The following is a 12914-nucleotide window of genomic DNA, read 5'->3' as shown; positions in this document are numbered from 1 at the left end:
AAATACTAAGCCATTAAGGACAAGCAATTAGGAAGAGATGTGCCTAGGACTCAGGTCACCAGAGAGAAAAAAGGCAAATCTCTCACCGAAAAAGAAAGCCCTGTTAGTCTTAATTTTCCACAGAGCCACATAATTGCTGATGTTTACAAAAAGGACCCTCGTGTACTAAAACAACCCAACGTATTGCCTAAGATAAACACAGAAATATGATATTCAATATTAGATACCTTTAAAATCACACCTGTTGTGTTTCTACCTAAGAAAATAATAGGCATATACTATTAATAAAATATTATTCTTCTCTCTGAAAGATGCTTTAAAGCTCATAAAAAGTATCAATATATATTAATTTATAGGGTAATTCTCTATTAATTAACCAAATAAATTGTTCTAACGAAACAAGTATTTACTATATACAGCTTGCCATATTCCTCCAATGTCTCTTGATGAAAAACACTGCTATCCTTCCCATGCTGAATGCAACTCCAAACCATAATTTATTATTTACTTTCCATTTTTGTGTGAAAGCAGATACAACATTAAAACATTATTTAGTGTAGTAAAACTATCTGAAACTTGTCAGATTAGGATATACTGTCTCTTTCAACACCTCACTTTAAAAAATTTATCAAAATCTTACCTATTGTGAACAAAACTTGTCATTTAACATCTTATTGTCTTCTTCAAATGAACGCTGTAACTCCAAAAGGGCGGATTTTCATGTCATGGCAAAGCTACAGCTCTAAAACCGCCACAGCTACTGAAGCTTGGAATCAATCTACAACAAAACGTTTTCAGCATCATGCCATTCATAACGCCAGTTCTTAGCAAATGCTTGTCTATGTGGCAGGAGGCCAGCAAAATCTTTCACGACAGCTTTCAAGGAGGCTGAAAGGAAGAATCTGGATTCACAGTAAGATAACTAAGGGGCAGCGAAAGACTACATCTCTCATTCTTCTTCATCTCGGTCCTTTTGATTTCTTCTACATTCTACAAATCCCTGAATTTTATCTTTTCACATGCAAATTCCAATACATGTGGTTTTTTTTTTTAATGGAAACTTTCTAATGTGACTTCATTGACGTCTACATTTTGTAGTAAGAAAAATACAAGAGAAATTGAAGTTTACTTACTGTCACCTTAACAGTAGATGAATAAATGCCCTCCTAATCCATAACACATCCATAAATGCACTAATTACATATTAAGCATACAAAAGCCACATTTAAAGTTGAACACATTCTTCCCAATGTATAACTGAAAATTCATTCAAGAGATCAAAAATCAAATATCAAGACCTACATCCAAATGACAAAACAACTTGAAAGTTTAATGGAACCATTCCACATAGGAAATCAATGCCCCTCCAAAACGCAAAGAATAGAGAAGAAACAGCAAGGCCTGTTTCAAGATCCAACTTGTTAAATAATATACTCCCCTCATTTATAATCAGCCAACATCAGCTTGAGAAATACCTGTTCTGCCTTCTCTGTGGCAGATACTCCAATAGGGCTCTTAACATTTTATACCTGTCTGTGGGACAGAGACTAGAGAAGTCACATGCTCTATTTCCCAGCCTCCCTTCCAGGTAGATACAGTCATGTGACTAAGACCCAGCCAATGAGACAGAAGCTTAAGCGACCTGGCACCACCCCTTCCTCATTTCTTTTTCTTCCTTCCTGGAGCAGTTACTGTGAGATCATGAGGCAACAATCATGAAGACAGGACTAAGAAGACAGCAGAGATGAGGATTCCCTACACTGCAGAGCTACTGAACAACCTCAAAGCTGCTTTTCTTCAGGTGAGACAAGTTGCTTCTTAGTGAAGCTGTTAATTCCATCTAAAAGGAGTCAAAAGTGAATACCAAATGTGAGAACATAATTTGATGAATTTCATCCTAATTAAACAAACGCATTCACATTCTGCCTGCCTCTTACTGAACACCTGTTTAAAACAGTTCTCTTCATGAACACAAAGAAGGGAAACAACAGACACGGTGGTCTACTTGAGGGTGCAGGGTAGGAGGAGGGAGAGGAGCAGAAAACAGTAACTTGGGTGCTGGGCTTAACACCTGGGTGATGAAATCATCTGTACAATAAACTATTTATTATACAAGAATCTGTACAATAAACTCTGTGACATGAGTTTACCTATATAACAAACCTTTACATGTATCCCTGAACCTAAAAGTTCAAAATAAAATAAAATGGCAAGAGTAAATGGAAATATTTTGTTCTGATACTACCTCTGTCATTCCTCGATAGGTACGTACACATGTTCCTCCTTTGCACTGCAGTAATCACTTTTAATGTCACTAGCTCAACAGAAAGAATTCTGTCTTTAGTGTACTGAATTGCCTTCACTGAAGTCAAGAAGGAAATTAACCTGTGAGGTTCAAATGGCACTCTTCATAGTAATGAATACAAGAATTTCCAGCTTCATAGAAAAACTAAATGCTAAGTGGCAGGGAATATTTCTTAGCAAAGTCTTTTCCCTCCACTAACTCATTATAAAAATACAACTAATATGTTGAGGTAGAATTCTGAAATAAACCGAGTTTAACATTTTGGTAAAAAGACTATTGCTGACCCTTCTCCATGTCAGTGAAGTCATCACTGGACTTAGATTTTCATCTGCGCCTGTTGTCCTGCAACATCACGCACAGTTTCTGACAAATTTACTCTTTCCCTTCTCTCCCCTATTTAAAGAGGAAAGATACCTCGATCCAACAACACGCTTTGCCAGTGGTGGATACCATCCAGTAATAATATATCAGTGCGCCCAGTGCCCTCTATGTGGGATCAATGAGAAAGCTTATTCTGGCTGGATCTCTATAATGGCCAGCCCACATCCCACCACATTGTATGCTCAGAAATATTACAACTCTTTTGTTTCCTTGAAGGAGCCCTTCCTCAAACCCCTCAAGGTTTTTACATGCTGTTTTCTCTGTCTGAAACACTTTGTTTCTTGGTTAATTGTCCATTTCCTGAGGAACCAACTTAAAAGGCACTTCTACTGGAGGACCTGGATTAAAGGTATCTCCACCTGCTAAGAGCTGCCTGGGCACCAGTCCACACCCTGCATTATTACTTGGGGCTCTGTCTCCTTCTGCTAAACAGTGGGCTGTGTGAAGGCAGGGTCCATGTGAGACTTAGTCCCAGCCATACTTTCAGCACCTACTATTATGCCTGGTACACAGTACTTGTCTAATGGGTTACTTCTTTATGAAATGAATGAATTAATCTGTAATGCGAAAGACAGTTTAGAAGGGAAAGGCTGGAGGCACAGACCAAATACAAAGCTCTTCAGAAAGCCCAGTCAACATCTTAGGCTGGATTATACAAAACCGCTCATATTTGGCCACTTTTGGCTTATTAGAGTAATTTTTTGTGTGTGGTTTTTTAAATAGAGACAGGGTCTCGCTAACTCTCCAGGGCTGGTCTCAAACTCCTAGCCTTAAGTGATTCTCTTCCCTTGGCCTCCCAAAGTACTGGGATTACAGGTGTGAGCCACTGGCACCAGCCAAGAAGAGCAATTTCAATGCTTCAACATAATAATGCCTGAACTAGGGTAACGGCAGGGGGTCAAAACAAATCGAGATTTCAAATGATGGAGTCTTAGAGTTTTGCAACCAATTGATTGTGGATAAATCAAGACAAGTAATGATTCAAAGGTGGGGTGTGGCCAGACATGGTGGCTCATGTCTGTAATCCCAGCACTCTGGGAGGCTGAGGCAGGCAAATTGCCTGAGGTCAGGAGTTCCAGACCGGTCTGGCCAACATGGTGAAACCCCATCTCTATTAAAAATACAAAGAAATTAGCTGGGCATGGTGGTGGGCACCTGTAATCCTAGCTACTCGGGAGGCTGAGGCAGGAGAATCGCTTGAACCTGGAAGGCGGAGGTTGCAGTGGGTCCAGATAGTACCAGTGCACTCCAGCCTAGGCAACAGAGCAAGACTCCATCTAAAACAAACAAATAAACAAAAAAACAAAGGTGGGGTTTGATGACCAGACACATGATGTCATGAAAAGAAACAGATAATTCAGGAGTATTCACTGAATTTAGGAGGTAAAAATAAGAAGACAATTAATTTAGATAAGATGAATTTCCAAGCAGAGCAATACACTGAGGGTTTTCAAATCTTCAGCCAGAAAATTCACAGATTTTGAGGCTAAGGGGAACCTGGAAGCATCTCATGTGATTCCCTTATTTTCTAGCCCTGTGAGGTTAGGTGCACAGGGCTATTCACTTGGTCACTAGCAGAATCAAGGCTATAATCCAGGCCTCTTGGAATCCAGATCAACACCACTGCACTGAGGCAACCAACACCACTTCCTTCACTGAGGGTACAAATCTAAGTTACTGCTGACAGTTCATTCAGATAAGAGTCACCACGATGGCATCAATTACCCACTTGACAGACGATTTCTTGGACATTACAATGACATAACATGGATAAGCACATAAAAGATTAATATTCGGAGTAAGCAGAATTATATTCCTTACATGATTTTAAAAAGCCTCCAACACACAAAACACTTTCTCCATCCCTGCTATTCCTTGGATCTCACAAAATTACAGCAAAATTTGCAGCTGGAAACTACATATGCCGAAAATTCTAAATAGAGGTCCCAGGTTTTAGTCCTATCTCTGCCACTTATTGTGTACCTCTGGGCAGGCAAATTGACTTCTCTGGGCCTCAGACTTCCTGGTATAAGATAGATTACATCACCTCTATGTGAACTCTAGCTCAAAGAATTATGACTGCTAATAAACAAAAAATAGTTTTACCTAAGTTTAGAAAATAAAATGTGTCCAATACGTCACGATCAACTAAACTCTGGTAAGAGAAGCCTTGTGTCTTTTGCTTAAGCTGTCTTGGAAAGCTATCTGCTTCACAACAACACTACAAACAACTTCCAGTGTCTATTACTAGAGCACTGGTTAAGTAAATCATGACTTACCCAATAATGGAATGTTACAGAACTATTTTTTTTAATGAGGTAGATAAACGTGATCACATGCAAATCTAAAATACATTAACTTTAAAAAGGTATAGAATATATAGTACGCTTTTATTTCTGTATAACAAAACAGAATATAAAAGACCTACAGAGATTTATATGCGACTGGAAACGTGCAAGAACACTGTGCAAACAGTCTGAGAGTGGCTGTCTCCACGGGGAGCAGGCAGGGACTCTGGGTAAGAGAGAGGCTTGCCTAGGACTGCACAACCTTCCATACTGTTTGATTTTATTTTTAACTTGGAGCATGGATTACAGTATTTTTAAAAGAACTCTTTAAAATTAAAAGCTCTTTGGCGCTACTTTAGATCAGACAAATTATTATAAATATAGGGCACCCTTTGTTATTTTTCCCCCCTATTAATTTTTTCAGTTGGAAGGGCTGCAGCGGCCCTGAGCTGGGAGAGGAGGGCCACTGTTGACCACCTCCTCGCTGCCTCCCCCATTTACCTTCAGCTGTCAGCTCAGACTGAAAGGGAGAGGCTGGCAAAATCAAATGACAGGTCAAGGGGAGTTTTGAAACACGAGAGAGAGGTGCTGGAAAAAATGAGAATTCTCCCACAGACGAGGGAGATGCCTCTGCAGAAACTAAAAACAGTCAGCTGAAAACAAATCACAAGGGACAGAGATGAGCCAAGTGGAAAACAAGATACACGAGGGGTCACATGCACATGAAGCAGAAATAAAAAAAATCTATTTACATCCTCATCAAACAATCCTGTGACACCTAACACTATTCAGCCCAAAACAAATATAAGAGCACCCCAGCTAACATATTTTACAGAATAAAATTGATTTAATTTACTGTAATTGTAAAAATCATCTAGAACAAAAGTAGCAATGTAGGCCAACCCAGTGCCCTAAAAGAGAGCACAGGTCACCATGTGCCTAAAACATATACTAAATTTATTTTCATCTTAGGCACAGAAAATAAAAAGCAGATACAAACATAAACCTCAGGGGAAGTATTTTGAGATTGCACAATTTTCACTATGAAGACTGGAAAACTAGATTTGTGATTCACTTACTACTTCCCCATAACCATTAGGATGTTTTCTGTCAGAAGTGTTTAGAATGCAGAAATCTTTTAGCATATTAAAATTGACTGTCAAATCTGACTGAGAAACTATCCAATGAAAAAAAATGGAAACCTTCTCATCTACACAGGCGAACAGGAAATATTCTTCTAAATTTACCTATGTCCTACTTCCCAACCATTGGAAGTAAAATACAATTTAACAGGTGCTGATTTTCACACATTTGGCTGGTGACGGAGAAAAGAGCTAGGGAACACCAAGGCAACAATTCTGTCTTCCATCAACACAAACAACGCAATCTGCTGCCAAAAGTAAAAGTATTATGCACTCGTGCTGAGGCAACAGAAAACAATTTTTAAATTAAGCCTCATCTCTCATCAGAGAGAGCTTTGTTTCTCCGATTATCTGTCTCCTTGGAAAAACCTCTGATAAACATCTGCAAATGAATGAAGACATCCCCCGTGCAACACTAAATAGAGATCTATGCGAGACAGACCTGTGTGGAAAACAACAGTGCTTCTCCTAAACCCTGAAGGAAGTCGAAGGTTTCGAAGCAATCCTTTGGCCGTCAGTCGTACGTGAATGGTGGATAAGGAGAATTTGGGAGACAACAACATGTCTTCGGAGCAGGTGGCAAGATTTCACAGAAGAGGCAATTTCCATGGACTGTCACATACTGTCTGTTTAAACTCAGTACTCTTCAAGGCCAAGAAATACAGTCAGAGGAAACATGCCTACACAGCAAATGTCATTCCACCAGACAGGCACAGAAGAAAAAAATCCCCCAGGGCTGGCCAAGTGTTTCTGGCTTCCGTTTTCACTTCCAGATGTTGCCAAAATGATGCTCTTCCTCTAAATACAATCTCCCTCCTGCAGGTCCAGAAGCGCCTCTGAACCACATCACACTGTGCATGCTTGTGGACTTGTTATGGTTTTCATCCGAGATGGTAAAGGGGAGGAGAAAGTGGGTGGTCTCAGGAGCTTCACAGAACAACCAATAATGTCACAGATCCTGTAACCACTTGAAAGATCGCTAGGGGAAATTAACTACTTCAAGTGCCTAATGTTTCTTTCATAATTAGAAAAAAATTCGGATTTCCTGAAAGTAAACTGTGTCCTGATTTTAACATTTTTCACTTCTTATATTCACACTAATAACATGAGCATTTTTTCTCTAGATATTTTACATGTAAACCTACATTTAAACCTGGTATTTTGGAAAAGGTTTTTTTTTTTTTTTTTTTAAAGACTTCAGGCAATAAATGTTCCCAACTACAATATTTAAGAAAATTTCTATTCTAATATATGAATGACAGATTGTCAAAAGGTTAAAGTTCAATTTTAATTCCCACATGCTGAGCACCTCACAAATAATCAACAATAAAAGATTAATACAGTTTCTCTATCAGATGTAATATCGGAGTTCCAGAGGAATAGTCCATCACATAGGCATATTCTAAAGACTACTACATTTATTGCGTGAGTAACTGCATTTACAGAACATCATATGGTCTCTTACAGTGGTCTTTCAAGACTAGGAGTGTGAGGCGGGCACAGTTATGACTATCTTTTGCCAGTTATCTACTAACTTTTATTTCAGTAGAGTGGCTTGTAAAAGTATGTTAAAACACGACAGCAAAAACCAAAAGAACTTGAAAAACAAAGACATGGATACAAGAATTAACAACAACAACATGCCCACTTAAGCTAATTCCATTAAACCACGAATAGCCTGAGCTCTTAACATTTTTAAAAATGTTATAAAGTACAACAAAACAGTGTTTTAAAAATGTCCTACGCCTGTTTCGAAGATTTCCTAGAAAATAAGACTCAGAAATAAATGCAGAATTGTTACCATAAATAACACTATTAAGTGCTATTAAAACTGGCAGGAAGCAGTTCTTTGGGAAATTCTATAGAGTAGGCTATGAAGCAGGGAGGAGAGACGGAGGAAGGGAAAATTTAAGTAAGTTCCCTTCCCGCAGGCCCCCTCCCTCTTCACTCAAGCCCCCAGCTTGCCATTTTAGAGGTTGTCAGCAAGAGAGACAGACCCAATAACCTGCCCAGGGTTCCTGTGAGAAAGATGCACCCAGTTCATACACTGACGAAAAACCTGCTCAATATATTGCACCACAGCACCTGAAGCTAAATGATCAAGGAATTAAAGTCGAGGCAAGCTGCTTCTAGGTGTGGCCTTTTACTTCATCCCAGTTTATTATTAAAAAACCTAAACACCTTTTCCTTCCAGATTCCACATACTAAATATACACCAGAACCTTTTCCTCTACCTCCCAAAACCTTGTAAAAACCAAGAAACCAATCAGCATTAAAAACAAACAGAAGAACAGAGTCAAATTTTGCCATGATTAAAAACAGACATGCCACCACTCCATGTACTAAGAGGTGGTTTTTCTTTTTTTTTGGTTGTGTTTGTTGTTTGTTCAGTAACAGAAAATTCTAAATTATCCTTTTTTTGTCTTGTTTTTGAGATGGAGTTTCACTCTTGTTGCCCAGGCTGGAGTGCAATGGCGCAGTCTCTGCTCACTGCAACCTCTGCCTCCCAGGTTCAAGTGATTCTCCTGCCTCAGCCTCCCGAGTAGCTGGGACTACAGGCACCCGCCACCATGCCTGGCTAATTTTTGTATTTTTAGTAGAGATGGGTTTTCACATGTTGGCCAGGCTCGTCTCAAACTCCTGACCTCAGGTGATCCACACACCTCGGCTTCCCAAGTGCTGGGATTACAGGCGTGAGCCACCGCGCCCGGCCTTAAATTACCCTTGTTAAAAGGGAAGTTCTTTAGACTCCCTAAAAGAAGAAATTAGAAATCTAATCACCAATTAATCAGATTCATTAACATTTTTACTTGAATTACATTACGCTATAACCACACATATTAAAAATAAACATTGTTAATGACATCTCTTAACGGCAGAGCAAGAAGCTGCAGGAATAAACTAAAACAGTGCCAGTGAGGAGGAAAAGCCAAAAGTCATTCTTGCTTGTACTGTGAAATACACACACAAACATAGCAAGGTGTGCTAGATACATGACACAACTGCACAAACTGGGTTTCAATTCTTTCCCAAACATAGTTTGCCTCCTGGTGGCCATGCAGCACAAGTGCACCAAAGCAAGGGAGCTGCCTTGGCAGTCCATAAACAGGAATGGCCGTCGCTTACAATCTACTGCTCCAAGCACTCTCTTACATGCTTTATGTCTGTTCATTTAAATAACTGGATAAGCAATTACTTTCAGGTCACAACTATTTTTATACTATATATGCCTCTTCGGGGAGCCAAGATAAAAAACTGGTTCAAAAAAATTCTTTGATTATTTGATCATCTGTTACCACCTTATTTTCTGAAATTGAACGAATGTGAGAAGTACCTAAAAAAGCGTCTTTGTTATTTTTTAAAGTCTTAATTTAAGAGGAAAAGATAGGCATCACCGAGGACAGTAGAGGAAAAAAATAAGGAAATTTTAGTGCCTAAGGTAGAACAGTTTGTAGTTGTAAAAGTTAGCTAGCAGTCTTCATGGGCCGGGCGTGGTGGTAAGATTACATGCCAGTAATCTCAGCACTTTGGGAGGCCGAGGCAGGTGGGATCACCTGAGGTCAGGAGTTCAAGACCAGCCTGGCCAACATGGTGAAACCCTGTCTCTACCAAAAACACAAAAAATTAGCTGGGCATGGTGACAGGGGCCTGTAATCCCAGCTACTCAGGAGGCTGAGGCAGGAGAGCCGCTTGAATCCAGGAGATGGAGGTTGCAATGAGCAGAGATTGCGCCACTGCACTCCAGCCTGGGCAATAAGAGCGAAACTCCTCAAAAAAAGAAAAAAAAAAAAAAGAAAAGATGAGTCTTTATGAAGCAGAGCCTGTGTTAGGATGTCAGTGGAAAACAAAACCATGATTTAAAATTTTATGCAATGTAGCATCTCAACGTTACACAAAAAGGATAAAGTATATTGGAGCAAACATACCAGAATGTCAGCAACACTCTGGGAGGTGGAAGAGGGAGGATTTCTGTTTTTTCTTTATTGTACGTTGTTGTATTTTCCTAATTTTTTTTTCAAAAATCATGGAGCCAGAAAAAAATTAAAAAGTTTAAGTGTTAGAATAATTTTATAGAAAGCCTACAAAATGAGCTGAGTTTTCATAATGACACAAAGAAAAACGATGTGTAAAATCTATACTACGGCTTAAATAACAAGAGAGGATGATACAAAATATTTCGTAAGTCAGTATGTTGTAATATCACAGTATATTCAAACAAATAGAAATTCCACTAGTCTGCATAGAAATGTGTTTTTTTAAATCAGTGATTTAGAAAACAATGATGTCATAATTCTAGACAAGATTCTAGCATAATCTGTATAGGGGTGCTTAGATGCTACAAAATGCCTTCAATTTATCCGTCATTGTTTGTTGTTGTTAATGATCATAAGGAATGAGGAAGAAGATTAAAATTTAAACCAAGTGACTCGTTCAGAGATTCAAGCATCTCTATCCATCCAATCTTCCTTAGCATAATATGGAATATTAATCTTTATATTTATCTCCTTACTTTCCCTAACACAGCATTAATTGCAACATTTTCTTCATTTTACTCCTCATAGTCTTTAATGTAGTAAGTTCAATTCTCTATTCCAGTTGTAGAAACTTCAACTTAAGGCCCAATTTTTCCACACTGTCCTCTTCCTCAGTATGAAGATATATTGTAATTATCAAAAAATTAACACAAAGCACTTAGAAAAACAATCACCTTCCATCCACCTGTAAGATGATAAGTGCTCAAAGAACAGTGACGTTGCCTTTTATTTTGCAATAAGCAAAATAAGAGTTTAAATTAAAAGCAGTAATGCTTTTAACTCATGTACAATGTTTGTTTTTAAAAAACAAAACCCCATGTGTTCATTGTAGAATTTTTTTTTTGAGAGAGAACCTTGCTCTGTCGCCAAGGCTGGAGTGCAGTGGCGTGATCTCAGCTCACTGCAAGCTCCACCTCCCAGGTTCCAGTGATTCTCCTGCCTCAGCCTCCCAAGCAGCTGGGACTACAGACACCCGCCACCACGCCTGGCTGATTTTTTTTGTATTTTTAGTAGAGACAGGGTTTTGCCGTGTTAGCCAGGATGGTCTCAATCTCCTAACCTTGTGATCCACCTGCCTCGGCCTCCCGAAGTGCTGGCATTACAGGAGTGAGCCACCGCGCCCGGTCAGAATTTTTTTTTAATTTAAATTACTTACACATCAGACTGCTCTACAATTTGTTTTTAAACTTAATATAAGCTTAATAAACCTATTAAACTTAAAAGTTTCACACTTATCTTTCCATGGGATTAAATAAGCATTTATATTATTATTTGAATGGCTTCAAAAGTGTCTTTAAAATGTCAACGAACTTAATTCCTGTAAGGTATATAGGTTGTTTCCAATTTTCCCCCATTGTAAACAATTCTGAAAAGCAGTAAATAAGTAAATAAATTACTTTCCTAGAACCAATTCTGAAAAACAGAATTCCTGGGTGGAAGGTGTTTGCTCTCTGCTACAGCTGCTGTAATTTACCAAGAAGCTGTACATATGAGTGCTGTTGCTTATTCTTCGCCAGTACCAGGTACTACCATTAAGAAATAAGCAAGAACTGAGAGCACATTATTTTAACTCATATTTGGTAAACATTTTTCATATATTCCTTAGTCCTTCATATATTTCTTTTCTGTCCATCCACTTATTTTTCCCTTTCTTTTTGTTTAGTTTTTTTAATTGTGGCAAGAACACTTAATATGAGATCTCCCTTCTCAACAAAATTTTAAAAGAATGATATAATACTGTTAACTATAGGCACAATGCTGTAACAAACATCTCGAAAACTTTTTTGCCATTCCATAACAAACCTTGTACCATTGAACATCAAGTTCCCATTCCCTGGCAACCACCATTCTACTCTGTTTCTGACTTTGACTATGTTAGATGCCTCCTGTAAGTGGGATCATAAAGTATTTGCCCCATGACTGGTTTATTTCACTTAGCATAGTGTCCTCCAGCTTTATCTGTATCACTGCATATGGCAGGACTTTCTTCTTTTTAAAGGCTACATAATACTCCATTGCACCTACATGCCATATTTGCTTTACCCTATGGACACATTTAGGTTGTTCCCACATCCTGGCTATTGTAATGTGGCAATGACCATTGTTGCAGGAAGTCAGGGACCCCAAATGGAGGGACTGGCTGGAGCCGTGGCAGAGGAAACATAAATTGTGAAGATTTCATGGACATTTATCACTTCTCTAAAAATACTCTTTTAATTTCTTACACCTGTCTTACTTTAATCTCTTAATCCTGTTATCTCTGTAAGCTGAGGATGTACGTCACCTCAGGACCCTGTGATGACTGCATTAACTGAACAAACTGATTGTAAAATGTGTATTTGAACAATACGAAATCAGTGTAAAATGTGTATTTGAACAATATGAAATCAGGGAACAAGAGAAGACAACCATAAGGTCTGACTGCCTGCAGGGTCAGGCAGAATAGAGCCATATTTTTCTTCTTGCAGAGAGCCTATAAACAGATGTCCAAGTGGGAGAGATATCGCTAAATTCTTTCCCTAGCAAGAAATATATATTTATCTGCCTAGGAAAAGAATTGCATTCCTGGGGGTAGGTCTATAAATGGCCGCTCTAGCAGTGTCTGTCCTATGTGGTGGAGATATTTGGCCAGGTGCAGTGGCTCACGCCTGTGATCCCAGCACTTTGGGAGGCCGAGGCGGGCGGATCACAAGGTCAGGAGATCGAGACCATCCTGTATAACATGGTGAAACCCTGTCTCTACTAAAAATACAAAAAATTAGCC

General features: G+C 38.9%; 1 protein-coding gene and 1 long non-coding RNA gene across 8 annotated transcripts in view; one reads left to right on the top strand and one right to left on the bottom strand.

Annotated features, from left to right (window-relative positions):
• The window catches only part of MTUS1 (microtubule associated scaffold protein 1), a 158739-nt gene that overhangs the window by 47616 nt on the left and 98209 nt on the right, over window positions 1–12914 (bottom strand). The window contains exon 1 of one of the 7 annotated variants that reach the window (XM_032162391.2): window positions 6559–7297. The exons of the other annotated variants lie outside the window; for them this stretch is intronic. Coding sequence (XP_032018282.1) covers window positions 6559–6679 — 121 coding nt within the window. The 5' untranslated portion in view covers window positions 6680–7297. Of the gene's footprint in view, window positions 1–6558; window positions 7298–12914 lie in introns of those variants that run through there. 7 annotated transcript variants of the gene reach the window in all.
• The window catches only part of LOC131383981 (uncharacterized), a 33397-nt gene continuing 22164 nt past the window's right edge, over window positions 1682–12914 (top strand). The window contains exon 1 of the long non-coding RNA XR_009214414.1: window positions 1682–1801. This is a non-coding gene — a long non-coding RNA (uncharacterized LOC131383981). The remainder of the gene's footprint in view (window positions 1802–12914) is intronic.

This window comes from Hylobates moloch, unplaced genomic scaffold, assembly GCF_009828535.3.
Source record: "Hylobates moloch isolate HMO894 unplaced genomic scaffold, HMol_V3 SCAFFOLD_8, whole genome shotgun sequence".
In the NCBI taxonomy this organism is placed as follows: Eukaryota; Metazoa; Chordata; class Mammalia; order Primates; family Hylobatidae; genus Hylobates; species Hylobates moloch.
This window is presented reverse-complemented; position numbering and strand designations above follow the sequence as displayed.